At 37.6% G+C, this 16,903-nt stretch overlaps 2 protein-coding genes across 2 annotated transcripts in view; both read right to left on the bottom strand.

Annotated features, from left to right (window-relative positions):
• On the bottom strand, positions 1-5,533 carry LOC101892029 (adhesion G-protein coupled receptor G4). The gene is made up of 2 exons (XM_011297674.3): positions 4,196-5,533; positions 1-1,773 (listed from the first exon to the last, which is right to left on the bottom strand). The coding sequence occupies exons 1-2, from the start codon at positions 5,484-5,486 to the stop codon at positions 662-664; spliced, it is 2,403 nt and encodes an 800-aa protein (XP_011295976.1). The 5' UTR covers positions 5,487-5,533; the 3' UTR covers positions 1-661.
• Positions 5,534-10,302: 4,769 nt separating this feature from the next.
• The window catches only part of LOC101890292 (adhesion G-protein coupled receptor G7), a 6,837-nt gene continuing 236 nt past the window's right edge, over positions 10,303-16,903 (bottom strand). The window contains exons 1-2 of the mRNA XM_005176308.4: positions 15,148-16,903; positions 10,303-11,721 (exon numbers count right to left, since the gene is read on the bottom strand). The exon at positions 15,148-16,903 is cut by the window's right edge and continues 236 nt beyond it. Of these exons, the coding sequence (XP_005176365.1) occupies positions 10,511-11,721; positions 15,148-16,738 (2,802 nt within the window). The 5' untranslated portion in view covers positions 16,739-16,903 and the 3' untranslated portion in view covers positions 10,303-10,510. The remainder of the gene's footprint in view (positions 11,722-15,147) is intronic.

Here is a 16,903-nt window from a genome sequence, read left to right as displayed (position 1 = left end):
TTATATTTTAAGAGGGAGGTGTCGAAAGGGATGTTCCGAAATATATTTTCTTCATGAAATATCTAGGGGTGAAAATTTAAGTCAAGCGAGCATTTATTTTTAATTTCGTAAGTGTAAGTTTCATTCAAAATTGAGATCCTTTTTGGCGGTGGCCAGATATCTGTCCTTTTTTACACCTCACCCATCACTTATACAAATATAAGGATTTGCTAAGTTTGATTAAAATCGGACGATTTTTTTCGGGGGGTACCTGACCTATGTTTGATAATAATATTAATATTAGTTCGATTTTGGACGAAAGCGTATACTATCCCCGGGAGCTATAACGCGCACCATTTAGCAAGACGGACAGTTTTCATTGCTCACACATCGTACTTTTCAGACTTTCAAGTTTTTATACCCTACAACACTATGTGTTGTACAGTTTAGTAGTGGCTTAGTAGATTATTACATGCTCAGACCCGCCGATGATATTTCCCTTTCTCATTTTATTAAGGTTTAGACAAAACATTTTGGTATCTTAAAAACACAAGATTTCAAAGCATTTTTAAATATGATCTTACATACAAAACAAAAATATATTTATAAATTCCTTCACGAAATTTTGATATTCTCTTAATAATAATGCAACTTTTCGCAAAACCTAAAAACGCATTATCTCTTAATATTCAGACGCAAACGTGGTCAATTGTGACATTACTGTATCCGTTTTTGGAAAGTAGTCCTTTGGCACGCAACATCTCACCCATGCAAATTGATCATTTTTGTCGACGACCACGAAATACACGAACAACATGAGTCCTTGGAATGTCGAAGTCAGACAGAACAAAAATGAAAATAACAAACTATCATTGAGATGCGATATTATTCCGAATATCCATGACAGGGCCAGCAGGATGAATAGAAATATGGACAAACGGATCTGGACACGTAGCTGTTGGCGATGGATGGTGTGCCGATATGTCGTCAAAGATTTTCTCAATTTGAAGAATATATAAATCAAAATGACCACATTCAATATAATTAGACAAGAAATGGGCAAGACTACGGTTAAATAAAAACCAATGCCAGAGGGATAGCATATAGGGTCTTCGCCCTGTGGTACATATGATTTTGAATCGAACAGTATTAGCAATGCTATGGGCACCATTGGTAGACCCCAAGCGGCCAGGGCATATTTGGCTACAAAATTTGAGGTTCTAATGGATCCCACAACGGCATTGTAACGTTGATATTGGAAAAACCCAATGAACAGCATCCACATCAGAAGCACGAGAATGGTGTATTGCAAAAACGCTCCCATGGCTACACAATGATAATTGTTGCTGATGTCGACCACAACGTCCCACACACTTGAAATATTTATAAACAGAAAATAGACCATGATAAGTGTCAGAACAAAACACAAATTCAGTAGCAGCTGATTTGAGGTTTGCGAACGCCAATGAGTGCAGCACAAAGCCGTCATCCAAATACAGACTAGAGCGAATAGCGACAAACCACTGCCCACAATAGAGATTACATTAACCGTTGAGTCACTGATTACGGTTAGCAGAGCAGCTCGATGAATTTGTGGCGATGGGTGCTCCACCCTTCGAACAGCAGCCAATTGTTTAAGATGTACGGTTTTGCAAAGCAGAAGATTTCCATCGAGTGGCTGGGCATCTGCGTTGCTAATCCACGTTCCATCTATGAAGGAGCTACATTTGGGAATCACTTGGTCATCGTTTTTGTGATATTGCAGGATAATGGGTATACTTTCGGACAGATCAGCTGCAAAAAGAAGAAAATACTGGAAACGATTAGTAATTTATAGAAACTAATTACAATCGATAAGATGGTAAATACAATCGGTAATATAGCTATTAAAAAAATCTCTAAAATCCATTGTAGGGCTCAAAAAGATTGCTTTAAACATTTTCAGTTGCCGATTTCATGGTCTTTTAATGAGAAAATAAAAAGAATTACAGAAACAATACAGTAGATTATCAAAGTAGAACTAACAAGTAAAAAGGGTGTAAGTTCGGCCGGGCCGAACTTTGATCAAATGCAAAACTTGAAAAAAATCGGTGAATGTAGGTAAAATTTTCAAAATACCGAATATAGGGAGGTACTATTATATGGGGGCGTGGCGAAGACGTTGACCCGCACAGACAATTTTCTGTCTTACGATGTAGAATCTATTACGAACTTCAAAAAACAAATTTGAAACAATTCCGGTGAATAATGCGCTAAGATCATAAAAATACCAAATATCGGGAGGTACCGTTATATGAGGGCTATAGAAAGACGTGGACCTGCACAAACCATTTTCTGTCATAGGCTATAGTATCCATTACGAACTTCAAATACCAAATTTGAAACATTTCCGGTAAGTTATGTCGTTTAAATCACCAAAATACCGAAAATATAATAGAATGATTTCCACAGACGGATAGACGGACGGACATTGCTTAATCGATATAGAATTTCATGCTGATCAAGAATATATATATATATATATATATATATATATATATATATATATATATATATATATATATATATATATATATATATACCCTTTGTGGAGTCTAAAATGTATATTTCAAGGTGTTACAAACGGAATGACAAACTTTATATATCCTCCATACTATTGTGGATGGTATGAAAATAAAAGGCACGGGTATCGTCTTTATGAAAATCTTCATCTCAAAGTTATTTATTTTTTTAATTCTTGGCTTAAGATTTTAACCCTCAAGCTAGATACAGGCTATAGTATATTGGAAAACCTCCTTAGGTCCAAACGCATTCTAGTCGATTATTCGATGCACAAATTTATTTCCGATATTTATATATAAGTATATATATATATATATATATATATATAAATATCGGAAATAAATTTGTGCATCGAATAATCGACTAGAATGCGTTTGAACCTACGTTTCCATTTTTCCATTTTGTGGAAGTCGGCTCATATATCGACTCAGAAAGTGATTCTATGAATATTCACACTATGGGTCTATCTCGCTTCCTTCTTCCTGTTACAAACAAATGCACCACGACATAATGCCCACACAACTATGTGGTGTAGGGTATAAAAACTTGATTTTGTAGTTGCTCTAGAGCTCTCAATTATTTAGGGCAGGGCAGAATCCTACCATTAAACCGCGAACATTTTTAATTCCAGCAAAATTACAAATACACGAAAAGATCATAGTCCGATCTTCACGAAATTTTGCATGTGGGTAGATATAGGATTTTTCATAAGTTTAGAGTTTAGCATAGGGCAGATGTCTAGCATTTCGAAAGCTCATCGAATAATATATAACTGTTAACAATGGTCTACAATTTTGTGTGAAAATATACCAAAATAAAAGAAATCAAAAATACTTTCCGAAAGAGAGAATTAGGTTTTTGAAGTAGGTATCGTATTTTTTAGAAAAAAAAAAATAGTTTTGGATCTATGATGATTATTCGAAAAGAGGAGCAATATTTGATTTTATTATACAGTAGATATGGGGTTATCTGTTGCGGGAAGTATCATTATAGTCAAAAGAGTTACCGATCTGCCGAGGCTTTACCGCGCCGATATCCATTGGCCGGCTGCGCCTGACGATAGCCTTTGCTTACAGGGTTGTCCATATTCGACGGACCCATCTGGCAACGCCATAACTTTTGACAGAGATGTCACATCGCTTAATGACATACCGCGTTTGAAGCGTCAGTCCAAGCAGATTTTTACCATGAACCAATACAAGCCACTCGAGCGCTCTGAAATAGTTGAGATTTACATTCAACAGAAGAAGTCAATTGTGAAAAAATAATGTGAGAAGTACGCCTTCTAAGAACACCATTAAGCGTTTATACGAAAAATGTTCGACTGGTAAGGCTCTTTCTAATCCGAAGAGGCCATAAAAAAAGTCGACCAAGGCGATCGGCCGAGAATATCGCTGCCTCGTCGATTGGAATGGGCCCAAAGATCCGTCGAATATGGGCAACCCGTACATGTTTTAATTAATGCCTAATTATTTCAAAGCTTGCAGTAAATATATTTTTATAATGGGGACCTCTCATCCCCAAAAGGAATTATTCATCAGCGAGAATCAATTTTGTGTCACTGTAAAATCCATCAAAGTAAGGTATGTGATAATGTTTCCCCCTAACTTTTCATGAATTAAACACAAATCAACGTTTAAATTACCCAACCTACCTTTATGTCCAGGCACTGAAATTGACAAAACTGGGGTGTCCACTTGATACCCATTCGATGCTCTGCGATCGATGAAAAAATTTCCATTTTTATATAACAGTATTCGTATAACATCTAATTCGTTTCTTTTAATGTCATTTTTTATTAGTGCTTCCCATGCGGTTTGCGGTATGTATGCTGCCATTTGAAGATGTGACTCGGCAGCGACATCATCCAATGACTCATTCATTTGTATAAAACGTAAATAACCCTGAATGTTCGTGTCATAGGTCATGGCAGCAGTAGGGTGGGCTAACGTACTGTACACGGCAATGCCAGTAATTTTCGAACACGCCGGATTCACATAGAAAGCACTTGTTAAATTTGTGGCATGATGGATGACCCCGTTCGGTACAAGATTACAATTATGTTCCTGAAACATGCGGCGGGCAATGATATCGTGGTAATTTTCCATGGCATTGATCAGCGACTTTGGTGTATTGAGTTTTAGCGCAGCTTGAACAATGTACTCAGGAGAGCCCAACAACTGATTTACAATATCCTGAATTTTCTGTAGAAGTTCAATGTTAGGATTCCTTTGTGTTATTGAGAATAGGATTTGAGTGGTGATTTCCAAATCTGCTGGGGTTCGTACAGTACCGGATTTTGCCAAAAGATTTCGAACTTTTGAAATAACATCGATTGCAGTTTTAGTGTCAAAAGCTGACTTGGCTTCATTATACAGCTTGTATAGGTCGAATGTAATTAGGTTTTCATTTATTTCCAGTAGACATTTGGCATTTTCCACATCTTTGCTGCGCTCCCACTCGGCCAAATACTGGCGGGCATTGTAAACACAACGCTTGGCTAGTGGCAACCCTGTTGCCAATAAACATGGCTCGTTGGTAATAGCCAATTCACCCATCTTTGCGGAATGCCATCTGTTGGTGAATTTCGTATGCTGTTTATTTTTGTGGATGTAATAATGTTGGAAGCTATCGCTTTTACAATTGTTATAAATCGAGCTACAGTTAACAAACTGCGTGCCCTTCTCCACAACATCCCACACTGCACCGTTGTCAGCTTGGCTCGTACGCCACGAGCAATGTCTTTCAAAGGGCAAACCATTACGACTGGAACACAGTTCGAGTCGTGTTAAGGAACCAACTCTTGCGGGATTCCACATGACCAGAACATCGATTTCGGTCTTTGTTGTATGTATCCGACTTGGGTAAATATCTTTTTGACACCATTGCTCAGCTCGTAGAACAGTAAAAATGCTCAGCAGTAGAATTAACAGATGTAACCTCATGTTTCCGTTCTTGTCGCAATTAATTTCAAACAAAGACTGATCGTGAATTGAAAGTATTTCTTCGATTAAACCGCGAAATATTTCTGTGATGTGTGTATTTATTATTCAGTGGAATTTATACCCTACATCATACTGTGGTACGCTGGGTACTATGTATTTTTATATCCACAGCCATATGGCTAGAGAGGGTATATATAATTTGGTACGGACACAACGTGTCTCATCGAAATTACGGTTTTAAACCCTAGGTCTCTTTGGACCAAATTCGTTTCAGAAATTTGGAGTCGATCTAGCGATGTCAGTCCGTCAGTGAGTCGGTCTGGTTGGCTATTGCGCACGATAACTCTCGAAGGATGTATCCGATTTGATCTAAACTTGGTACATATTAATATTATTGTCAAACTTAGATCGAGTTCGGAGATGGGCAATATCGGTCCACTCCTTCTGGTACCTCCCCACAAAAGATCGAAATTTTCAAAAAATATATTTTGTGCACAGAAAGAGAAACGACTTTGCAAATCCTAACACTTTGCAAATCCTAACATTAGCGTCAATGCTAGGTCAGGTGTAAAAACGGATAATATCGGTCCACTCTATTAAGTACCTCCCCCACAATGGTTCAAAATTTACAACTCTTATAAAATGCGATGTAAAAGTCCGATTGTCTTCAAATTTCACACATCCCAATAATTTTATTAGCCCACGGTCTGGTATTATGACGGAATATATCGGCCCACTTCTTCTGGTACCTCTCCCACAAAGTGTCAACATTTAAATATCCATGAAGCTCATAAAACGCGAAAGTAACACCCGCTTCCATTCACACTTGGCACATCTCAATATTTCCATCAACGCAAGAGCTGTTATAAAGATGGTTGAGATCGGACCATTCCTTCTGGTAACTCCCCCCCAAAGGGTTAACATTTTGAATAACCAAAACTATAATCAAATCCGAAATGTGTATTCGGTTGTCTTCAAATTGCACACATCACAATATTTTTATAGCCCAAGGTCTGGTTTGAATATGGGATATATCGGCCCACTCCTTCTGGTACCTGCCCTACAAAGCGTCAAAATTTTGAGTATCCATGAAACTCATAGAACGCGAAAAAGATTTTATTCAGGCTTGATACATCACAATATTTCCATCAACACAAGATCTGCTGTGAAAATGATATATATATACATATATATATATATATATATATATATATATATATATATATATATATATATATATACCCTTCTGTTACCTCACCAAAAAGGCTTATAATTTTCAATACTTTTATCTGCCATAACTTACGAAACAAATCAGCGATTCTTTACAATTTGCTATATATAAATATTTCTCTCAACCAGAAATTTGGGATGAATATGGATTTTATGATTAAGTTAAGCCAATATAGACCAAACATATCACGTCGCAATATTTATACGGTATTTAATTAGGTTCGATATGAAATGGACAATACTTTCCCATTCCTTCAGAACCCAATCCATAGAGGGTCAAGAGTTTGAATAATCATAACAGATTTCAAAATATATATAAATAATCAAACATTGGCTGAGGGTATACGTCTGTCGGCAGAACCGACTGATATTTTTAACTTGTTTTTATACCCTACAACACTATGTGTTGGGGGTATTATAAGTTTGATTGGGCCAAAAATTATGTAACACCTCGAAATATTGGTTTCCCACATAGGAAAGTATATATGGATCTTCCTAGCTCGCCGAGTTGAGTCGATCTAGCTATGTATGTCCGTCCGTCCGTCTGTCCGTCTGTCCGTCTGTCCATGTTAATTTGTAATCACTCTACAGGTCGCAATTATGGCCCGATCTTCACGAAATTTAGAATGGAGGTGGGGCTAGGGTCAAAATAGAACCCTATTTCTTTTGGAGATGATCGCATAATATTTAGGGGTCGAAATGGACCAAAAACTGAAAAAATGTCGGATTTTGCAGTAGCTATACAGGTCGCAATTATAGACCAATCGACGTGGAACTTCGCATGTAGCTAGAGTTTAGGGCGGGGAAGAAGCCTACCAATTTGGGTGGTCATCGGATAATATTTAGCGGGTAAAATAGACAATATCTTTTGTGTTGAAAAAATTCAAAATTTTTCATTAAACCGCGAATATTTTAAATCCCGGCGAAATCACAAAGCCATGACAAGGTTACTTCTGATCTTTACATTGATGTTAACATCCAAAAAAACGGATATATAGCAAAATATGTGCGATATATATGTTTATCAAAGAAGATATGCTTGAAAAATCTCTTATATGTCGAGAACGGCTGAACTGATTTCGACAGTTCTCATTAATTCAGAATGGCCTCTTGGCAGGAAAGAAAAAACTTCTAAAAAAATCGCATAAAAATATCTCTCTAAAGATGAAAATATTGATTTTGTAAATTTTTTTTCATATTTTTTCAATTTTGTCATATTTTTGGCATATTTTCATTTTGAATTAAACATTTGGTAATATTTCTACAGCTAACAAAACTAAGTAGTTAGGATACCAGGATATCATATACAGATCGGATTTATGGCCCGATTCTTACGAAATTTTGCATGGGGATAAGATGAGGGTCAGAATAGAAGCCTACTCTTTTTGGAGATGATCGCCATATATTTAGGGGTTGAAATGGACCAAAAAACTGCAAAATTTGTCAGCAGGTCGTAATTATCGCCCGATCCTCAGGCACATTTGAATGGGGGTTACCAGACATTGCAAAAGCCAAGCAGTTTTGGATGGCCATCCAAAAATATTCAATGTGCGAAATAGTTTGCCAACTTTTGTAGACAAAATACGAAAATGCCCATTACGCACTTCTGACTATTTCGTTAACGCTGATTTAGTTGAAGAATATAGTCAAATGGCTGTATCTCACATAGATGCGTTTCAGTCAAAAACCAATAATAAATTTTAATCTTTTGCCACTTTTGCGAGATTAATGGTCTTTGGGAAATATTGGTTCCAGATCTAGGAAGACCATTTACGTGCAACATCTACCAATAAATTGGAAATGAGCAAATTAGTTTAAGTTGCTATTATTCGAAAATTAGAGAACGAAACCTGATGGCTTTCTTTTATTATTTGTCACAATATCTTGTGGAATTCTTTCGAGTATCTCGCCTATATAAACTGTATCGTTTATTCTAGTGTTGTAGGGTATTCAACGGTCGGCCCCGCTCGACTGTAGCCTTTGCTTACTTGTTTTTTTAATTTTATTCAATGAAAGCAAAAAATGTCGGAAATAGCATCAAATTTTAGAATAAGTTTAGATTTGTTCGAATTGGTCAACTTTAGCACGAATTATGGCTTTCAAACGGCCAACGAAACCGTCACACGCTGTCCCAATGTTGCTCTGTGGTATTTTGGCACATTCGCGTCGAAGCGCATTCTTGACGGGATCGATACTTTGGTATTTTTTTAGTGCCAACCTTCCTTTCCAAAATACCCCAGACACAATAGTCCAACGGATTGGTATCCGAAGATTTTGATGGCCATTGTGCGCTGGAAATGAAGTGAGCAACGTCATCTTGTAACCATTCTTGGGTGGCGCGTGCTGGGTGAGATGGCTGAGTCCTGTTGGAATGTCCAAGGTCTGCGGCCAAAATGTTTGCGTGCCCTAAACTTAAATACACCCTCCAGAATATTTTTGCTATATTATTCGGCATTTATTCTGATGCCATGGTCGATTAATATAAGCGGCGAGCGCCATCGGCTGTGATGGCGGCCCACACCACTACCATGGCCGGCGCTTGAGTTCTGGTGACCAACCGATGGTGCACATTTTCAGCTAACCTCTTTGGCAAGTAAACACGATAATTTTGTTTGTTTTTTACAAACTGCTGGACATCGAGTGCTTTCCATTCGCGAAGTAGGTCTTTAGCTTTTTTGAGCCTATTTTCTATTCTATTCGCTTTACCCCGAGCTCATTTTTCAATATTTCCCGAATGGAATATCGGGGTATGTTCAGCTCACGAGCCATTTTTCGGCCACTACGAGGCGGGTTTCGATATTTCTTTCTTCCGTCCACTTCCTTGACGTCGGGTTACGCTACCAGTATCACGGTACGAGACACAAAAGATTTATTCACATTTAAATGCTGGAGTGCTCTAATGATAGTCACTTGAGGTTTTCCAGCCAAATAAAAAAAAATCACACTATCACGCTTAAATTCCATCACGAATAACTTTTTTTCTGGAAAATTCTCACTAAAATGCTTTTGTACGCTTGTAAAAAATATAATAAGCTGTCACTGGGATAATTTTAACAGCTGTCGGCCTAGTGGCTAAGATATGACAGCAGTCTGCATTTGGTTACAAGTTTTTTATCTCATCCTGTATATTTGGTATTGATGGCAGGGATAAAGATGAAATTCTGAATTTTCATATGTAGTTTACTGATGGTTTATGGGCTTGAAATTTGACAGTGGCTTGGAAATGCTAAATATAATTTTTATATACTAATACTAATTTTGGATCATTGTTGGTGCATGGAATGAAGACATGTAAACTGTTTTGGATATATGTACTAAATGTTACTAAATTTGATATTGGGTGAAGGTATAAAGATGAAATTCTGAATTTTGATATTGAGGTAACTGTTTAACATATTTGAGCAAAAAATTGGATGTGGGTCCACTGTGCAATGATATTACTAATATCCTCCTCCGCTAACTTCAGAATGACAGATTTTGATGTAAACGGATGATACTTCATTACTTTATGTGCTGCTGGCGCCACGTCAAACTATTTCTAACTAAAACATTTTATTCCGTGCCCACAAACAATACATATCATTAATATTTTCATATTTTTTTATTTACATCTTATAAATACAAATTCTTAAAAAAAAATTATCCAATATCATAATTTATACAAAAAAGGCATATTTGAAAAATTGCTGGCATTAAGTCTTAATCTGTTTGCTTTCTTCGAATCAGTTCACTTTTGTTCGTTTAGCTAGTCAAAACTTTATCGATCTAGCTATCAGTCGAAATTCTCATCTCCTTTAGGTGTTCCCAACCTTGCCGGTATGCGACTGCTCCGTGTGACTCAAGTCCATGCCATTCGATGTTGAGGCTGTGGTCATTGATTGTAATTCAGTGGCTTTTTTCTGGGCCTTTTTCGCCCGATTGGGACACAAAACCTGTTGCCAACAGCGACGTGAATTCTCATCCAAAATCACAAAGTAAACGAAAAGAACAAATCCCTGCATTGTTGCTGTCAGACAGAATAGATACGAGAATACCAAACCCATCTTCATAAAGGCAAAGATACCGAATATCCATGATAAGCCCAGAAGGAAAAACAATAGAATTGATAATCGAATTTGTTTGAGTACCAATTTCTTTTCACTGCGCTGCGTCGCCATGCTGAGACTGCGAGATATGCTGAAGAAAACGTAGACGAAAATTGCCAAGTTCGCCGTCACTATTAGGGAGACAGGTAAAATCACTCCGAAATGTAAACCACTGCCAGAGGGATAACATATTCCCGTGTCGGTGACCAGCTGATAGGTGGAGGGCACATATGATTTGGGATCAATTAAGGCCACCAGCAGCGTGGGTATCAGCGGTAGACCCCATGCCAGAACAGCTGATTTTGCTATATAATGCTTTGGTCGCTGTATACCAATAACTGTGACATAGCGCTGGAATTGCAGGAAGGCTATCAACAACATCCAGGTAAACAACACCAACAACGAATATTGCAGTAGGGCCCCCAGAAATACACATTTCGTATAATCATGTTCATCCACCAATGTCTCGGATATATCGTCGGTGTTGACAAACAAGAAGAGTACCATTTGTAAGGTCAGGGCGACACACATGTTCAGCAGAATCTTATTCGATGCTTGGGCTCGCCAACTCTTGAAAAGACAAGCCGTTATCCAAATGCCCATTAAACCCATCAGCGAGAGGGCACATCCAACCAGTGAAATAATATCGAGGGCTTCCATATGTACAGATGTTATTAGAATTTCATCGGTTAGATCGTTTTGTTTGAAACTTCCTCCGATTAAATACGAGAACTGTGTCAGATGACTGGTATAGCACAAGACAAGAGGCTGGCGATGGACTCCTGGAGATTCGCTTGTTGTCTGAACACCACCACTTGTCCAGGTGCTATAATTCCAATAGCCACAACCGGAATTTGGATTAGATTCGAAGGATGTTCCATGTTGTCGCAATAAAAATGGCAAACTTTCTGGCAGCGCATCTGCAAGGAGAAAAAAATGTTGCATGTTCATTCAAATTTTATATATGAAATAAGTAAAGAAGTCAAATCTAAGTTTGATCTAAAATAATTATCATTGATGGCCTATCAGAAGCTGTGACGTATCATACAGACGTCAAAAAAGCCGTAAACCTGGACAAATCTGATTTTTGATAGAAACCGGAACGGATATACAAGGTGATTGAATATTGTCAGCCTATTTAAAATTTTCAATGATTGTATATCAATTATCTCAGAAATCGCTCCACACATTTCATAAACACTAGCATTCTGGTGCTGAGTCGATTTAGCCACAGCAGTGTTGCTGAGCTTAAATCTAGAACAGCCAATAAAAAAGCTAGAACAACCTATAAAAAATAAAAATTGTTTTTATAACAAAGGCAAGATGCTTGTCGATTATGTAATAAAAACACAGGGTTTCATTCTTGATCAGCGATATCCGTCAATTGTAATTATGCTATTTTTCGAACAAACAGAGAGAGAATGCTAAAATTTAGCACACACGTGTATTTTGCCATTTGGCAGATTATGTTTGTAAATGGACCATGTAGGTCCAGGTTATAGCCCCCATACAACGGTACTTTCCAATAGCAGGTATTTTGATGATTTTAGCAACACTTTTTTTATCGGAATTATTTCAAATTTCGTATTTAAAATTCGTAGTAGGTACTACAGCCTATGACAAAACTCGCGTATGCAGATCCAAGTCTTCGTATATTTCTATATATTTTGAGCGACCATATTTACCAGCGACCGTTTCGAATTACGTAGAATAAATTCGAAATGGGTACTACAATGTATGACAAAAAAGTGTCTATGCAGGTCCATGTCGAGCCCCATAAAACGGTACCTTCCAATATCCGGTATTTTGATGATTGTAGCAATTTTTTTTACCGTAATTGTTTCAAATTTTGTATTTAAAAATCGTAATTGTTACTACAACCTATAACAAAAAATTGCGTATGCAGATTCTCGTCTTCGTATAGCTCCCTTATAACGATTTGTCCCAATATTCAGTATTTTGATGATTTTAGAAGTATTATTCACCAGTATTGTTTCAAATTTCCTAAATGAATGGGTTCCACAGCTTATGACAAAGTTAGGTAACACCTGGAAATATTGGTCCAAGACATGGGAAACCAAATAAAGACATTCATATCTCGCCGAGCTGAGGCGATCTAGCTATGTATGTCCGTCCGTATGTCAACGTTAAATTGTTATCACGCTACGGGTCACAATTTTATGTGATAAAAACTATGACAAAAAAAAAAAATCATTTATTGGAAAGTATTCACATTATCATATTTAGTACATAGTTTTTATTCTTTTATGCCTCAAAGCCGTTCTGAATTGAAATTGTCAAAATCCGTCCAATCGTTTTTGAGCGATAACATCTCTTTCTTTAAAAAACTGCAACCAACTTCAGACTGCTGTCATTTCTAAGCCACTCTTCCAAATGTTGAAACATGAGCTCGGGGTAAAGCCATTGCAATTCCAAAAAGTGCAAGAACTTACACCGCCACTTAAAAACCAGTAAAGAAAGTCTTAAAGTCGGACGGGGCCGACTTTATGATACCCTACACCACTTTGCTAATTTAGTAGAGCTCCACATAACAATTAAAAGTTTTTATGGGAGGATTCAATCATACACGCTATGATTATAATTATAACTTAAAATTAAAAAGACTAAATATGCCGAAGCATTTGTATCTTTTAAATTCGGACTTGTATTGCCCATTTGATATACATGGGAGCTATATCCAAATCTGAACCGATCTCGATAAAATTTGGCAAGAATATTTCTGAGCTATATTTCATATATTTCCCTGAATATCGTTGTTACGGGGTGCATATTACGGCTGTGGATAACAAATAAAACAAATCGGATGAACAATATATATGGGAGCTATATCTGAACCGATCTTCTCCAAATTTGACATTTGACAGAATATTATTCTATGCAGATGATCAAAAGGAACTATGGGTTTATCTCGTTTCCTTTTGCCTGTTACAAACAAATGCACAAATACATAATACCCTGACCACCTTGTGGTGTAGGGTATAAAAAGGAAACTCAAAAGGGCTAAAGAGTTGCTTCGCTTGGCCGAAAGTGGTGAACTGCCGAATTTGGTTTTCTTCGATGAGAAAATATTCGTTGTTCAGCAGTTTGTAAACAAACTAAATTTTGGTGTTTTCTTGCCAAAGAGGTCAGCTGAATATGTGCACATTCGGTTGGCCACCAGAACTCAAGCGCCGGCCATGGTGATGATGTGGCGGCCAAGGCCAATGATCTTTCTCGGCTTGTATTAATCGACCGTGACATCAGAATAAATGCCGAGTTTTATCGCGAAAATATTCTGGAGGCTGTTTTAAGGCCTTGGGCACGCAAACATTTTGGCCGCAGACCTTGCACATTTCAACAGGACTTCAACAAAGTACATGACTATGTATTGTATTTCTCGGTTCTGCTGATTTCTTTCAGGTTATTAAGGAAAGAATAATAGTTGAGAGAGAGATTTCGCGTTTTATAAGCTTCTTGGTTATTCCAAAATTTTGACCCTTTGTGGTGAAGATACCAGAAGGAGTGGACCGATATATCCCATCTTCACAGCAGATCTTGTGTTGGTAGAAATATTGAGATGTGCCAAGTCGGATGTTAATTTCTCATTTTATGAGCTTCATGGGTATTTAAAATGTTTACCCTTTATGGGGGTCAGAGTTGTAATTACTCAAAATTTTGTCAAATATATTACGATGTACCAAGTTTGGACCAAATCGGATAATCCTTGTGAGAGTTATAGTGCCAGCCAGACGGACGGACATCTCTAAATCGACTCGAAATGTCCTGAAATTGATTTGGGCAAAAGGGACTTAGCGTCTAAACACGTCATTTCAATGAGGCAGGTTTGGGTATATATCAAATGATATATACCTAACTAGCCGTATGGCTGAAGGTATAACAGAATAAATAAATAATTAAATAATTCCACATTCTCTGCTTTGTTGAAATATTAAAATTTGATATTTGAAGAAAAAATTGCAGCGCAAAATTTAAAATTTGGTGCATTCGGGTTCTTGACTTTTTTATGATTCGAGACTACTGTAAACTGATTTAAGCTTTCCAATTTCTTAGAGGAGAATCGTCATCTTGCACACAATAAATTAATTCGGAATTCGTTCCCGACCGGTCCGCTCAATACTACGATACAGGGTCCCTAATTTCGGAGAGGAGAGGTCCCTAGTATTTAGTAAATAAATTACATTTAATCTATATTTTACTTCCTATTGTTCATAAATATTATTATACTTTTTTTTTCACTCCAAACCTTCTATAGGGTCAAATGATTAAAAATTCTGACTATACATAGAGCAGTCATTCTTAAAAATAAATCTTTGTGTAAAACTCACCTTCATAGCCTGGTATTGAAATTGATAAGATTTTACTAAAAGGCTTTCGCACACGCATCGTATTTGACTCCACAAAGAGACCATCGTGGGCATAGACCTTAAAGACAATGACTGGTGAACGTTGCAACAACGAGAAATGTTGCAACAAATGTTGCCACATGCTCAACGGTACAAAGGAAGCCAATTCCAAGTCGGGGTCATTCAGAAGACCATTAACCGTTTCATTCATGAAAATGAAACGATAATGGAAATCGTTGAATGAATCATAGTTGAGTTCTTTGGAATGTGACGCAGACACTTTCGATGGATATATGGCAATGCCTGAAATGTTGGCACACAAGGGGTTGACAAAGAAGACGCTTATATTTCCGCTGATATGGGCGTAGATGCCGTTGTGAAGGTGTGAATTGAGTACTTCCACTGCCGGCAGCGTTGTTGGTGGTGGTGATAAGGTGTTATCAGTGCTGGTGGTGGTATTATGTGTGGCGTAAACGATTGCTGGATTGCGGCAATGGGCTTCGGACACAAACTTATCTCCGACGGAATCCATGTATGACTCAAAGGTATCGAGCAAAGAATTTGTGGCATTTAATTCGGCAGACATGCGGAGCACGGTGGGATCACTGGTCATTAAATTGTGGGTGATCTGTAGGACATCCGAGGAAAGTTCAATATCTGGTGTTTCGGCAATAAGACTTCTGAGAATTTCATTTGTCAAATGAATATCGGCCGGCAGACGACGTTTGGAGGGCGATTCTAGGATTTTGATGAGATTACGCGATGACTGCAGACGAAGCTTGGGATCGTTTATTCGATGTCGGCTGGTTACATTGCCCAGTAGAGAATCTAATTCGTTGCTGATGATCTGTTGTTCCGTTGTTCGCAGACATTTGTAGTTTACATAGCTGGCCGGCAAAGGTTCCCACTGTGCTCGGTGGCTTTTTTTATCATACAAACAACGTCGCGTCAATGGCAGACCATTAGGCCGCAGACACATGTCTTGCAGAGTGGATTTCTGATAGATTTTTGTTCGTTTCCAGCTGTTAACGTGTTGTTCCAGACCTTCGCCGTGTATGAAATGATGCCGGAATTCTTCGGCCTCACAAAACATGCTGTTATGGCATTGTATCATCACAGTGTTGTTGGTTTGAGCTTCCCACACAGCTTGATGCAATGTGGCCGAGAGGTAACAACGTCTGCGTAACGGCAAACCGGTCTGGGCCGAACACATGTTGGGCAAGACGGCGTTCTCACCCACTTTGGTTAGATTCCATGTTACCCACAACATTTGGGTTTGATTGTTGTCCGTTATAAATTCATAGAAATATTGTTCCTCCTCACAAAACCCGAATCGATTAATGGCCGGCGTAGTTGAGCTGGGCAGGAGGGGATAGTGATGTGTTACATTTGTTGGGTTTAAATCTTCATTGCTGTCGTCAATAACTTTGGGTTTCAAATGACCTTGAGGTAGAATGGTTTTGGCATTTGCATGACTTGCAAAAGCTCTGAGGAAAATTAACCATAAGATTATGTTGTGCATTTTATCACATTTGAAAATGTTATTTAACATGAGCACAAAATCTATTTTCATTTTAACTTGTTTCAACAATTTGTTGCCATACTACACAAATAAAATTTATTTATTTATTTATTTATTCGTTTATTTTGTTTTTCTTTTTTTTTTCTATTTTTGGTCCTAACGTTAAGTTGCCAACAACGAAAATATTACTTATGATGCACTAACAAACGACCGCTT

Source organism: Musca domestica, unplaced genomic scaffold (assembly GCF_030504385.1).
Source record: "Musca domestica strain aabys unplaced genomic scaffold, Musca_domestica.polishedcontigs.V.1.1 1, whole genome shotgun sequence".
NCBI lineage: Eukaryota > Metazoa > Arthropoda > Insecta > Diptera > Muscidae > Musca > Musca domestica.
This window is presented reverse-complemented; position numbering and strand designations above follow the sequence as displayed.

What these genes read in the sequence shown, in the direction of transcription:
- LOC101892029 (XM_011297674.3), bottom strand. Translation starts at nt 5,486, where the DNA reads ATGAGGTTACATCTGTTAATTCTACTGCTGAGCATTTTTACTGTTCTA. An exon ending in TTCAGTGCCTGGACATAAAG is followed by an intron (nt 1,774 to 4,195) that starts GTAGGTTGGGTA and finishes TTCTTTTTGCAG; the next exon opens with CTGATCTGTCCGAAAGTATA.